At 36.0% G+C, this 15,438-nt stretch overlaps 1 protein-coding gene across 12 annotated transcripts; it reads right to left on the minus strand.

Moving 5' to 3' along the window:
- Nucleotides 1-819: 819 nt before the first annotated feature.
- Nucleotides 820-12,304, minus strand: LOC107945247 (SUPPRESSOR OF ABI3-5). Of its 12 annotated transcripts, none has more exons than XM_016879181.2 (16): nt 12,078-12,304; nt 11,737-11,842; nt 11,523-11,563; nt 10,509-11,253; nt 10,347-10,418; nt 10,162-10,254; nt 10,002-10,081; nt 9,016-9,169; nt 8,499-8,586; nt 8,325-8,416; nt 8,174-8,242; nt 7,106-7,285; nt 4,583-4,775; nt 2,610-3,557; nt 2,241-2,425; nt 820-1,146 (listed from the first exon to the last, which is right to left on the minus strand). In XM_016879181.2, the coding sequence occupies exons 2-16, from the start codon at nt 11,788-11,790 to the stop codon at nt 967-969; spliced, it is 3,174 nt and encodes a 1,057-aa protein (XP_016734670.1). In that variant the 5' UTR covers nt 11,791-11,842; nt 12,078-12,304; the 3' UTR covers nt 820-966. The 12 variants fall into 12 exon arrangements, with proteins under 12 accessions (XP_016734670.1, XP_040964324.1, XP_040964323.1 ...); XM_041108390.1 differs by having other exon boundaries at nt 9,016-9,166; nt 12,078-12,301; XM_041108389.1 differs by having other exon boundaries at nt 8,153-8,242; nt 9,016-9,166; nt 12,078-12,289.
- Nucleotides 12,305-15,438: the final 3,134 nt, after the last annotated feature.

Here is a 15,438-nt window from a genome sequence, read left to right on the forward strand (position 1 = left end):
TGTAGGCTACACACGTCATCTTTGAATTTGTAGGCTTGTCATTTGACATAGATTGTTTGTTAGTTGGATTACGTGATTTGAAGTGACAGATTGATGATGCATAACTACAATCTTATAAGGGTGATTAGATCTGGAACGGCTATGACCTCAACGAGCTGTCATATTTGGTGGTACCCATCATTTGACAGGGCTTTATCTATGCATTGAAACTTCAGTTGAGCAAAACAACCCGATTAGATGAAGCATGCGTAGCAAACGTAGTTATAAATAACGACTGTACAGCCTCTAACATTAAGTGTATTTATAATTCATTAGAGAAGGTTATGAAAAATAACAATTGAAAAAGAAAATCTATATCTCGCCCGTCATTAATAGCAAAAAATATTTGAAGTACTCTATTATCCCCCCCCCCTTTTTTTTTAATGAATCACAAGTGTTACAAGAATTTCCAACAAAAGGGAAAATTGCGGTACCGCACATGATGCAGAAGCATTTAACAATAAGAAAATTTAGAGAACATCTTTCATTGGATGTTATATTGAACTATTTAATATTTATTTTTAAATTTATAGGATAATAATTGTATCTTGAAGGAAATTATAATGTTATTTGTTAAAGTTCAATCTTGATAATGTTACAAGTCTCAATCATGTGAAAATTACAATATCATTGGCTATATATTGAATCATAAGTCCATACGTATCAAATATTTATGCATCAATAGCCTGTCTAGTTGAATCAGTAAACACTACTGCAAGCCATTTAGCCACTCAAATAATAATGAAGTAAAGACATCTTAGGCAGGCTCCAAAAACTCGATTCACACCGAAATTAAAATGGCCATAAATATTAACTTTCCAAAATGGTGTGGACTGGAAGTTTCAAACCACGCCAACATTCTCTAAATGATACATATATATAAACAGAAACAATAATGATTTCCACATCTTTTCTACCTAAGGGCTGCTAAGACATTTCACGAAACCTAGCAAGTGCTTTCTTATGAATCACAGTTTTGTAACTATCGCCGGCTTGCACCTCAAGGCTAGGGTTCAACTTCTTCGTCTGACTTCCGAGTCCTGCTCTACCATCCATCGCCTGCGTTTGTACTGGTTCTTTCATTCCACTTCCATCCTTCCCCAATCCCTATATATTTTTTCATTTCATTTCCACAAAAACAACAAAAGAAAATAAAGCAATCCCCCATTGTTAGAACTTTCTGCTTCAAGCATGCAAAATGCAACCTACAATTGAGGATAAGTCAAAGACACAGAAGAAGGCACTCAATTTATATGAAGAACGAGCAGTGATGCTAAATTTTTTTTCTGAGTGTTTATTACAGGTCAAATTCTATACAACGCCTCTGTACCATACAGCCTTTTGCAAAATTAGTCACTCTACTATAATTTAATCAAATATTTTTAAATTGACAAAAAAAGAAAAGAATGTATAATATTTGTTCAATTGTACAAAAAATGCCTATGCCGTATCACCGCATGTAAAAAAAATGTCAAATTATTTGATGGAATTATCGATCAAAAATATTGGCTTCAGGACTTGAAATGCACATTTTGAAAAATAAAGGGACCAAAAATTATCAAATTATAGTAGAGACTGTATCCGCAAACAAAAAGAGCATAGTACAGGGGCTTTTCATATAATTTAACCTTTATGAGGCAGTCACAGTGCAACTATTACTAAAACATCTGGCATTCTTTTTGTACGCTTATCATCTTTAGACATTCTAGTTGCTTGGCCTTAGGAACAAGTCTTGGAATAGATCAAATGCAAAGAGTTTGAGTATGTGTTGCTAGGACTTGTGAACAAGTGCTAGAAAAAAATGAGGGCAAAGAGTTTGAGCCTGTGTTGCTTGGACTAGGGAACAAGTGTTAGAATAGAATGAATGCATAGGGTTTGAATACAAGTTGCTTGGACTTGGGAACAAGTGCTATATAGGGGTCCCATGTCTTGGAAGAAAATTTTTCATATAGCTAGAGGGTCAAAAGGACATAGGTATCAATTTAATGTCTTGGAAAGGGGTACTTGGGGGGAAAATGAATAATTAAGAGTCATGGTAATGAGTTTGACGACACCATGTAAATGGGGCATGAGAGTGTTGGAAATATACAGTTTTTTTTTTTTTTTTGAGAGAGAGGACATAGGCATCTCATCTCCAAGAGGAAACATCAATTAAATGGCAATTGGCAAACAAAAATCAACAGCTAAGGAGAGAATGGTACCAATCCTTCATGCCAACCCATATTGCGGAGCATTTGGTTGCCCACATTTTTCTCATCAATTGCTTTCTCTGCTGTGATCACCTCAAAGCTTTGAACATCATCTGACACAACCCCCCGTCCACCACCAACACCAGGTGGGAAAGGCATTGGATCTGAGGAGAATTTTTTGAATGCCATATCTCGATCTTGAAACAGAATTTCTCACAGATTAATAGAAAATTTTATAAACAAAACAAAGCCATTAATTTGCACAACCAAGGCCTTTAAACAAGCAATATTATTAGGACTATTTTGCAGACAAGTGTCAGTACGAAACACTAACAGGAAAACTATGAACAAATAACATTTGATACTGATAAACAAGCTTACTTGAATTCCTGAGCTCAGGGTCAGGCAGATCATCTCCTGTGGAAGATGATGAACCATACAAGTTCCTCCTCTCGGCCGCACGGTCTCTGTAAGCAGTTTGAGATTGCTCCTTGCTGGTAGTAGAAGTCACTGGTGTTTCAGAAAATCTTCTCTTACCACTTGCAGATACAGTTGAAGGTGTATAAGAACCCAATGCAGAAGCATCAGTCCTAAAGGGAGTCATAACTGTGGGCATATCTGAATTGGTTGAAGAAACTTCAGCACCTCCGACAGCTGAAGTGGAAATTCCAGCAGATGCTCCGGAGTATGGAGTATCAGACTTTACCACGCCTCTTGCCGAGCCTCTTATTACTCCCATTAAAGTCCCCCCTGAGCTGTTGCTTACAGGCCTTGCCTTGACTGGAGACTCCAAACCCCCAGTCAATGCAGCTTGGGCAGTTGTATTGACTCCAGAACTTGATATACTACTCTCCTTCAGGCCCGTCACATCAAATTTAACTTTGGTCTTTGCATGTTGTCCAGATTGCAGAGGTCTATCCTCAGATGAAGTAGACAAGTGATTTTCATCAAGAGTTAAACGTGTGGCCTGCCCTTCATGACTCCTCTGTTTCCACATTGTCAACACATTATTCATTTTCTTCTTATTAGCCAGGATACTGCTTTTCGAAGCAAGTTTTATCTCCTTTGCTTTCTCCTTTTCTTTCTTCTCCGCAGCTAGTGCTGCTGTTGCAGCTGCTTGAACTGCATCAGGTAAAGAGGCTGCCTTCTCAACTGAAGTGACAGTAGCAGCCGGCGCAGATATTACCACCTTCCTACCATCAGTTCCTTTGGAAGGCTCAGACTGCTTACCAGGTGTTTTGTTGTCATTCTGATCACCGCAAGGTATGTACTGCTGAGACTGGTTATCATACGAATACCAGATCCCACTGTTACCATCATAGTAAAGACCTGCATGTTGAAATAACAAAGGAAATTAAGTCTAAACTTGCAGCTCTAGAGCATTATAATATTTTGAATCCCAAAAAATAAAAAACCAAAAATTAGCTGTTTGCATTGAAACAATTATTTCACCTTTTTCCACCATACAAGAATAAAAGTTATTCTGTTACCACTAGATAATATTAATGTGACACATCAATAGCTTGGCTACATAAATGTGCTTTAGAAGCTGAATTAGTTCCAAGTGTCTTCAGTAACTATTAGGTTATTGCCTAATTATAATTAGTAATTTCTGTTATTGTTCACATCACTTTGAACTGCCATGAAGTATCATCCCCTATGGTTTAATCAATCTATGGCATGGCTTTTTGTAATCTCAAAAACTGTGTGTCATCCAACTTTCTCCTTAAATCTCACCCAAAATGAATTCCAAACCCTTAAAAAACTGCTCACTGAAATATGCACCCTCCACCACATCATCTAGCCACTCTGCTCTGGATGTATGCAAATTAAGTCAAACCATAATTCACTCCGAAATCCTATCCCACTTTCCACCAAATATAAAATTTTCCAACTTAACCAATGAGCCACAAAGCAAAATTAATCTGTGCTACATAACTACTACAACATCCCTACAGCTCACTTTTGATCAATATTTGTTATGCATAAACATATAACTGCACGTCTGTCTCTGAGAGAGACATCACAAAAATATATCATTTTACCAACACAAGAATCTCAAGTTTTATTTGGAATCTACCATACCCCACCATTGACAACTTGAGCCAGGGATCATGCGCCATGAAAATTTCCAGAGCAAAATAGCAGTTGCAAGCAATAGACCCCCAATTACCACAACTCCTAATGATATAATAGTGCCATTCTACTATTAGGAAATCTATATTTCTTTAGGAATAAATTATGCCAAAATCACAATATAACTAAAAAATTCCAAAAATCCATATCCTAATTTTGACTTCTAACCTGCCAAAAAAAACTGTCATAGAAAGATAAAAGAAAATGCAAAAATAAACCTGTATTGGAATCATAGTAAAACCCAGAAGCAGCATCAAAGTAGTAACCAGAAGCCTCATCCCACACAAAACCAGAATGCAACCCCGAACCATCCTGTTGAACTGGAACTGAACCAACAACTTGCTCCTGCCAGCTAGTAGACTGTTTGTCATCTGGATTATATTCCTTCGGTGTCCATCCAACAGCATCGTACTGAAAGGATAAACGACAAAATTGAGCCCAAGAAACATTTGGAACTAAGATGACAAGTAGGATGCAGGAAATAAACTTTGTATACTGTGTAATTACATAATTTATAAAAGCTTAAAAAAGAGAGCCCGCAAGGATTCATCACAAGGCACATTACATATCTATATAAGCTAAAACAAAGGAAAGAACCATGCACATCATTGAACAAAGTAGGAAAATCAGAGGGTTGGCTTTCCAGCTCAAAGAGTTTATAGTAGGTTTTGTTCTAGCAATTCCCCGTCATTAGCCACACAACGCTAGACTCGATATATCTCCTATATTTCTAAATAGAAGAGGGAAAAAGTCGATACAAACATGAAAAGAGATGGCTCAAATTTTGCTCGGTTTTCCTACAATAGAGAAGATGAAACACTACAAAAGCAATCTTATTCTCATCAAAGTAAGGGTTCTAAATCCGGGTAACTAAATCAGGATTGCTTCTTTTAAGATTCAAGACTACACCAAATAGTACTAACATGCCACAAATGAAAAGATTATCCAGCAAAGAACCTAACCCAGCAAACTGAGGTTCAGTAATAACCTTTTTCTTCTCTCCAAAAAAAGAGAAGGCTTTGAGCTTTGAAGATATTGGCACACAAGAGACTCTCTTGCTTTAAATGACACCATATAATGACACATTTTACTAGTAATAGCTTCATCCATTTTCTCCTTTGTTTTGTTCTTCTCATTCTTTTATGGCTTTTATCAGACATAGAGCCTTCTCTCTCGTCTTCAATTCCACATACTCTTTGAGCTTCTTTCTTTCCTTTTTCTTTTTGGGTTCTTATCACCTACTTTTTTGTTTGTAGAAATCTTCCTAGTTCCGTCAGTTCAACACACCAAGCTACTTCACAGCATCTCAAACATCATGATCAAAGTATCCTAATCTCTTTTTCTCAGTTTCCTACATGTTCCCTCTATTCAAGATCAGTAGATATACAACTACATAGTGTCAAATAACGGTGCCATCGACAAACCAAGTACTATAGCTTTTGTCTGATAATGTATATGGCACCCTTTGCCCAAGAAGAGCCAGGGGCATTCAAGATAGTGCATGTGGTCTTGTCTCAATGGTCAAAGTTAACAAATCTATGTCTCAGCAGCTTAGTGCCATAAATTCCTCTGTATATGACACACTCAAGTTTCAACTATAAATGCAAATAGAATATCAAAGGTCAACCTGACAATTCAAACAAGTATTTAGGATGCAATAAAGATACCCCTAAAGTTCATACATGGTACAGATTTTACCATCCTATGTGCCACCAAGAGGACAAGTGATACTAGATATACAAGATAAACATTTGAGTCATCCGTCTGCAAGTGAGCTAACCTAGAACAATATATGGGTTGCAGGGTAATTGTAAGAAAACCAAAGAAAAAAAGGGAAAAAGTTGGGTAAATTAGATAGGTAGACCCAATTATGTGACAGCAGCTGGCAGCAGGCAATTTGCAAAAGAAAAGCATGGTAAAACAAAGAGAACAACCAAGAATATCATAGGAAGTAAAAGAATATATATTTACAATCATTTCAAATTTTCTACAGAACAGATTTGACAGGCAAGTAGCAAAAGAAAAAATGGTAAAACAAAGAGTACATCTCAAGAATATCTTAAGTAGAAAAAAAAGTATTCACCGCCATGCATTCAAAACTTTTTCAAAACACATGTGACGAGCTCAAGCTAGAATAGGAAGACTTGTTAAGATAGACTCGAACTGAATTCCGATAAACTAAAACTGCATTGAATAGTAACTCAAGTATCCACAAGGTAGGTCATGATAGACCACAACTAAAATCCATTTTTAAAGACAATAAGCCCCAGCCTACTCTTACAACTAAATCTCCTACATTGTCAATGTTAAAAGTTTTTATTTGTTAGTACTTAATATAACTCGCTTTTTCCTTCTAGCTTTTCATCAACGATATACAGAAGGGAGACCATGGTAATTTGGGGAAAGCAAAACAAATTCAAATAAATAGAAAATCATTTGCTAGCCACTGCACTCTTTCTCATTTGATTAAGAAAATTAATGGTTTTTTGTGCTCCAAGTTCATTTTACAGAAATCTGCTGCAATGACCAAATTTTTCAGAAAGGCTCACTCATGCAATACATCCTAAAATAGGAGAAGAAAAACATAAGGCAACATAAGAGATGACCAAACATTAAAACAAATCTTGTAAACACACAAATGCTCCTACATTAACTTGCATGTTAGTTTCCAAAACGTACATCTAATATTATTTCTAAACAGTAAAAACATCATCATTGAAACCAAACAGACCATGAAATACCTGTTGAGAAAATGCTGCTGCCTCAATCGCAGCAGCTGCAAGGCTACTTGACTGTGAAGCTCCTGATGCCCCTGATCCTGGCCCAAGGATACTCTTTGCATATGCTACTCTTAAGATTTGCCCGTTCTTCTCAAGCGTTGTTCCATTTGTAGCTTCTAGAGCTTTTGTGGCATCAGCAACCTACATGACATCAAAATACTTGGTCATGCATTATATGTTAAACATAATTTTGCCAACTAAGAAAGCTACAATTCTTTTTCCTCCTCCTCGCAATTAATTATAGCAAAATATCATGAGGAAATAACAAAGGCAGAAAAATATAAGCGATAATATAGCTGCCACACGGCCTGCAAAAGAGAACACAGTTATAAGCATTTTATAGTACCAGCAGACCCATGATGCAGGGTCAGTAACGTGTCAGATAATGCTGTTATACTTTATCTAAAGGCCTTTAGTTAGAGGTAGTGTTAATGAAACAAGATTAGTTGAAGCAACCTATAACAGAGGATATTTTCTCTTCAGTACCTAAAGTTGTTCTGTTCACTTGCACAAGAAACACGGAGAGTTTGGGACATTATTAATATGTGAGATGGAAGAAGTAAAATAGAATTTGAAAAAATACCAATATTTCTTTATTTAATAGAATAGTCTCCGATTCTCTTATTTTTATGATATTTATAGTGAAATAGAAGTACGAAAACCCATTATTCAAAAGAAATGTACTAAAACCCAAAATGTAAACTACTAGTTGTAGAAAGAAAAGAGCTCTTTGAATACATGCAACAACATTTGTACCCACGTGCCCAATAGAGATGATAAATATTAAATGTTAGCAATGAATTTTATATTTATTTGCTCTAGAGAAGTGCACCACAGCAAAACAATAATTTGGGAATATCAACCTAAAACTTTCATTTTGTCACCTGCTCAATGTGACATCACAAACCAGAAAATTATCAGAATCAATGGCATATACTGATACAAATTATTAAAGTCAGATTTATTTAGACGTCATTCATATTTACAGCTTTTATAGGAAAGTAGTACCATAAAGAAAGCAAGATATACCGAATGGAAATGAACAAAAGCAAACCCCCTTGACACATGGGTGAACTTGTCTCTAACAAGGCGAAGATCCTGCAGATTAATTCCATAAGATTCAGCAGTTGCTATAAAAGAGAATTTTCTGTCAAAAGATAATTATAATAAAAACATAAACCTTAATTGGTGCATGTTTAGAGAACTCATAACGGAGCATTTCCTCATCAGCATTTTCATCCAACCCACGAACAACCAGTACATGAGTAGGACCTAATTACATGTTAACTTAGTAAGTTGTGGCAATTACACAAACAATGATACAAGCCTACTCAAAATAACAACAGATACCGACCTGAATCAGTTCCTTTCTTTCCTAAGGATGTTGAATGTGATAAAGATATGTCAGCTGCTGGAGCATCATCTGTACGTGGCTCATTACACTACATAAGAAGGCAAGAGAAAGGACACGTCAATGACTCAATTGGAAAAATATTCAGACATAATCATAGCAAAAGAGCATATTTACACTAAAGCAATGCACCACCCCGTCAAAGAAATATATCAACAATAATTGGGTTTAGCAGTTAAACTTGGGTACATAATTATATCTAGTTTTCAACAGCCAATATGAAGTGCTTCACAACTTCTGACATCTGCTATGCATTTGCATCACTAGCCTAGCTTCTAGGCTCTAGCATAACATTCTGGTATGCCTTCATCCAAAACAACATAAAGCTAGCCAACTATAATTACCTCTTCTTGACCTAGTGTTGCAAAATAGCAGAAATGTAATCTACTGGTCATGGACACCACCTTAAATGGTAACTATTTTAACAATACCAGAAAGACTGGGAATGAAAAAACTTTACTTGAAAGCATGAAGTTCGCCGTGCAAAGTTGACACATCCACATATGGTGCACATCCAATCAGAAGGCACAGTGATGCCCCTATGAACTGAATGGCCCGACTTCGCAGCATTATCATTACCAAAAGGTCCACCAGTGCCCCCAGTTGGCTTACTACTGCAACGGAACAGATTTCAATGTATTTCTTATGCAAACACATGGTAGGAAAACCAAACATATAATAGAGAGCTTTTTTTCCTTCATCATCACAAATCCACAATAAAGAACAGAAAAAGAGGGAAAGAATGTTCCATTAAATTTAGAATTTAATACTGATTTCAACCATATCAATTCATCAAGGTATAAAAGCTTTAGTTAAAATACATATATCACTCAATAAGCACGGAGTAACACATGTGATCCAGATAGAAAAAGGTGCATGTAATACATCTAAGGTTTACTAAGGGGAAAAAATATTAGCAATTTCATATTTCCATTGCATGGGCACTCATAACATATGAATCCATAATTCAGAGCAAACTTTCATGCTCAATCATCTAAGGTTTACTAAGAGGGGAAAATATGAGCAATTTCATATTTCCATTGCATGGGGCCTCATAACATATGAATCCATAGTTCAGAGCACACTTTTATGTTCAACAAGCACTCTATTTCAGTTTCCAATTTAAGATTTACTGTGGAGCAGAAGCATTCCTGCAAATAAATACTAGACTCTTAGTCCTGAGAGGACCTTGAGTTCCCTGTCTACTGCTTTGCAGATACCAATAGTCAGTACTTTGGAACAACTGGTTTGCCATCAAACCGAAATCAATCAATATTTAATTCATTAAAACCCTTATAAACCTGTTTTCTACTATCAAACCAACATAGGAATAGAAGGAAGACAGTAAAAGATTTTCCCTAAAACCTACCATCAAAAAGTAACATAAGAAAATAAAAATGGTGCCAGATGAACAATTTCAATCATGATTCTAGAATGAGAATTTACCTGTACTCAAAAAAAAGCTTCCGACCATCAACAACAAGACCATCATCACCAATCCTCTCCATCATAGTGCTTGCTGCCCCCTGTTCCAGAAGAAATTTCCCTCATATTACATTCAATAAAACTTAATGTAAGGCATTGACTAGTCAAACGGGATGAGTACCACAGAGGGAAAATCGATAAAAGCAAATCCACGAGAAATTCCAGAATGTCGCTCTTTGATCACTCGAACATGGCGAAGAGGCCCCCATTCAGCCTGATGGCCACATAAAAATTGAGAAATGTAACCCAAGTTATATCGACCAAAAATAAGAACATTCAACACAAAAACAAAGAGCAAAATGTTACAAGAATCTGGTATAGATCTTCTTCAGTTGTTTTTTGCGAGAGACCCTTTACAACAACAGTAGCAGATGGTGCCTGTGAGAAAGCAAAAAATATTTACCCAATTTCACAACTTAAAACAAATGCAGTAGCAGCAGCACAAGGAACATGGAAAATGAAACAGACCACAGAATAATGTTCCCGCTGATATTTCTCTTCACGATCCCTTCGCTTCTCAGTTTTATCATTCCGACCATCATCATAGCTGTCCTCACGATGACTTCGTCCATGGCTTCGACTTCGAGGTGATCTTGATCTAGGACAATCATCACGTCCATGGGATCGTGATCGAGATCTCTCATGCCTTCTATGTGGACTCTGATCTCTCTCTCTACTCAAGAGATCTCGATCGCGCCTCCTCCAATTGCCATCTCTTCGACTACTTCTTTCATAATCAGAATCATAACTATGTCGGCCATATTCATAATCCCTCTCACGGCTGTTGTCCCTGCTCTGATGGGAAACACGTGGCCTATAGTCATAATCATCATATGAGTTGTCATCTCGTTCTCGTCCCCCAAACCTAGAGGGCCTGTTAAATTCATGATCACGAAAGCTGTCAACACCCCGATAGCCATCCCGAAACTTATCAAAATCTTGAAATGAAGTGATCTCATGATCACGAAAAGTATCCATGTCACTATAAGAATCAGCATAAGGCTTCTGATGACGCCTAGAATCCCGATTGTGGGGATATTCTTCCTCATAAGTTGTCCTCCTTGATTGAGACCAGATACCAGCAGAAGCAGCAGGAGGAGGGGGTTGGTTATCCCTCTCCAGAAAATCTCTGTGGTAGTTACTTCTTGGATACACATTATCCCTCGAGTATCTTTCATCTAGATATCTCCTCTCATCATATGAACCACCGACCCTGGTACAGTAAGAAAGAGAGTGGAAGAGGAAAGACAAAATTTGATATAATGAAGCCAAATGTTGGTGTAAATAAGTAATTCAATAGCAAGATGAAATCACAAATTTGGTCATGAGAGCGTTAAAGCAAAAGGGCAGCACAAAATAGGGCGAATTCACCAAATAACTTGTAAACCATGTACCTGTGTTAGGGAAGCACTAAAAGAAGAAAAATATTCATAGTAAATTTTTACCATGGAGACGATGAAAGGGCAGTGGACAAGCACTCACCGGTAATTGTGGTCAAGAGCAGCAGGAAAACCCTCAAGAGCCTGTGGATTGAAGAGAGAAGCTATGTCAATGAAAGAAAGAAATATGAATTAGGCAAATGGAGAGTCCATATCCTGAGTGCCGCAGGGCTTTGTTTCATATGTGTATAAGGGGATGAGAGAATGATCCCAAACCCATATAGGTGATTTGATATAAAGGAGGAAACCGCAATTACGCTGTTATTATCCCATCCATGTCCTTGTTGAACAGGGTAGCGACCAGGGTCCATTTTCTTTCTCTTTCTTTCTTTCTTTCGCTGAAGAGATTTTTCGTATAAATTCCTGTGATATAAACGCACAAACATAAAAAAACACAAAGAAACAGAGAGGGTTACGCCATTATACGAATCAATCGAAGCAGCAGAAATCCCCCCGTACGATTTCGGCCTGGAAACCCCCTTTTTCCATCTTCCTTTTTCCACATTGATGAATGATGAGAGCAGTCAAACAAATCAAAACAACAAAATTCCTCATTTACAAAGTCAAAATCCCACAATCTGCATTTCATTTTGTTTACCTGCCTGAGGCTAAGACTGAGGTTCAGCTGAAACTTGAATCAAATCTTCATCCGCAGTCGGAATCTCCGGTTTACGCCTTCCTCCTATTTCCTTTCAATCTACCAACAAAAACCTAATTCTTTTTGAGAGACTTTACTATTGAGTATTATTTTTGTTATTATTTGTTTTGTTATTTTCAATCTTACTATTGTAACAATTTATATTTACTCCATAGGGATTTCAGGGGCTGCCTCGGCTCGTTCCTTGTTGGCTAAAATATAAAAGACTGGGTCCGCTGGCTGCCACTGAAACCAAACAATTCCTCAAACCCTAGATGCTCTTCGCAAATTACCTAAAAGCCCTCGTCCTCCAAATGTTATGCTTTTGATTCATTTATGTTTTTTTTTTTTTCACTTGTTTTGATACAAGCTTAATTTACTGTAAATGTACATTTCATTAAGGGTAATATCACGATAACAATGTAAATTAGTCAATACTAATATAAAAGAGACAATGTTATTGGTTGTGTCATCTAAAAATACTATGAATTTGTATCCACTTTTTGAATTCTCTCTTCAATCTTCCTTTTCCCTTTTTTTTCTTTTTCTTTTCTTTCCTTCTCCATTTATAATTTATTTTCCCGATATATTAATCCGCAACAAAGGTATTATAGCCTTTTTCCTAACAACGATGATCATCGTTAACAAAGTGAATGTGTTGTGAATCTTAATTGGTCAATTTTGGCAACAACTTCAATTTTTTTCCTACAACTTGAGATAAAAATTAATGATAAGTTTCGATTAAAAATGAAACTTTAAATCAATCACATTTTTTAAGAATTTCTGGACATCCAAAACAAGGAACTAGTTGGATCCACATTTGGGGAAATGGCCTACAGTGAGCAATGTAAGGGTTTTAGAAGAAGTAATGGAGCTAGTTCATTTAATGACCAATTGAAGCATACTAATGTACCTTATGGTGACTCCTATGAGTTAGTAAAAAACATGGATCTATCGGAGAATCGGTTCTTCCTTAAGATTGTAGTTCCTCTGCAAAAACAAGTAATATCAATCTATCCCAAATTGATAAGCAAAATCAGAACCCTTTATTAAACAAGCAAACTTCATCCAAATATTAAGGGAAACCCATGGCAAAGTTGGAAGTTTTCGTAAAAGATTTTAAAGAACCCACAATGGCAAAGTTGGAAGTTTTAATGAAGATGTTAAAGAACCCACGTTAAAGTCGGTAGAACTTTAAAGAATCTTCCCCGACCGAATCAAAAGAAAAAAGAAGGGCTTAACGTAATTTTCATGAAATTTAAGCTTCTAGCTTCAAAATTCAAGTAATTCCATAGTTATTTTATTGTAATTTTTATAGATTTGTTGTAATGAGAGCTTGATTTAGCTAGCCCATATATCAATGTGTAAATTTGTTAATGTTTTGAAAGTTTTAATAGTTGAGAATTGAAAGTTTTAGGTGTTAAATTTATAGAAATTAAGCTTAGATTAAGAAGATGACTAAATTGTAAAGCTTAATTGATAATTTTCCTACATTAGGGACCAAACTGAATAAATTGTAAAATTGTCTGTAGAAATAAGAAATAGGAGGTCCCTAATGGGTAATAGTGAAATCATAATTCAAGTTGAAGTTTAAATTGAAAGTTAGGTTAGTCTAAGTTTTAGGGACTAAATTGAATAAATTGTAAATCTTGTATAAATTGATAATTGATTGTGAAGTAGTTGAGTATTGATAGTTCTATATGTTTATGTTAATTTATAGCTAATGTCGACCCAGATTCTTCAAAAGGAAAAGAAAAATCCAAAGTCATCTCATGCGGAAACCCGGATCTAGACACAAGAGAAACACAAATTAGAAATAAAACGAGAATAAATAAAATTAGTTAAATAATAATAATAACAATAAAGAAAAAAAATAGATTTTCCTTATGGAACCCTTGGTTAACTTGTAACCAAAACCGCCAATGATCGAGAGGCTCCCTACGAAACCCCTAGAAGAAGAACCTCTAGAAACACCGATAAACGGAAAAGAAATTTGAATATTTGTAACTCCGAAATACCCTCAAAAGTAACAAACTCCAAACTAAATAGTAAGAGAAGAATCACTCTACTATCAAAAATTTGCCTCACAAAAATTTGGAATAAAACAAATACTCTATTTTTACCCTCGAAAGTAACAAACTCCAAACTAAATAGTAAGAGAAGAATCACTCTACTCTCAAAAATTTGCCTCACACAAATTTGGAATAAAACAAATACTCTATTTTTATTCGACCTCCCCTCAATGTGTAGAAAGCAAGCCTATTTATAGGCAAAATACAATAGTAATTGAACCCTAATAAAACTCTTTAAAATTATCTAAGAAAATAAATAAATAATAACATAACCAATAAAATTACTTAACTCATAAGTGATGTGTCCCAACCAATGAGAATTAAGTAAATAATAATAATAAGATACATAAAAGATTAATCCACCAATTTATGGGCTTGCACAATTCCAAGATTGGTCCAGTGAATTGTATTCTCGTATTTGTCAACGTCACGAACATGATGAATTAAATTTGTAGCAACAAAGTCTTGGACAAAAGTATTCATCTTTGATTTTAATTGTCGTGCCTTGCTTCGAGTGATTGGACCACTAGGAAAAATAACCCCTTGAGTGTCACCTCCTTGGCTCGTATCATTCTCCCCCTCTTCAAGAAGATTCATCCTTGAATCTAAACCTACATCAAATTCAAATAGAGAAAGATCAGAAACATTGAAAGTAGCACTAACACTATACTCACCAGGAAGATCAATGCGATAAGCATTGTCATTTATTTTCTCGAGTACTTGGAATGGTCCATCTCCTCGTGCATCAAGTTTATTCTTTCTTTTAGAAGGAAATCGTTCCTTCCTCATATGCACCCATACCCAATCTCCAAGTTAAAACAAGACTTGCTTTCGCCCTTTATTAGCTCGATGTGCATTGGACTCATTCTTTTTCTCAATGGCTTTACGAGCCTTCTCATGGATCTCTTTCACTAAATCAGCTTTCCTTTCACCATCTAAATTAACAATATCATTCAAATGTAAAGGAAGCAAATCTAAAACAGTAAGTGGATTAAAGCCATATACAATCTCAAAAGGAGTAAAACCTGTGGAAGAATGAACAGAACGATTATAAGCAAACTCAACATAGGGTATCCATTCTTCCCAAGATTTAACATTCTTACCTATTATGGCTCTAAGCAAAGATCCCAAAACTCGATTTACCACCTCGGTTTGACCATCAGTTTGAGGGTGGCATGTAGTAGAGTAAAGTAGTTTAGTACCTAACTTACCCCATAACACCTTCCAAAAGTGACTAAGAAATTTTGCAT

This window comes from Gossypium hirsutum, chromosome D12 (genome assembly GCF_007990345.1).
Source record: "Gossypium hirsutum isolate 1008001.06 chromosome D12, Gossypium_hirsutum_v2.1, whole genome shotgun sequence".
NCBI classification, from domain to species: Eukaryota; Viridiplantae; Streptophyta; class Magnoliopsida; order Malvales; family Malvaceae; genus Gossypium; species Gossypium hirsutum.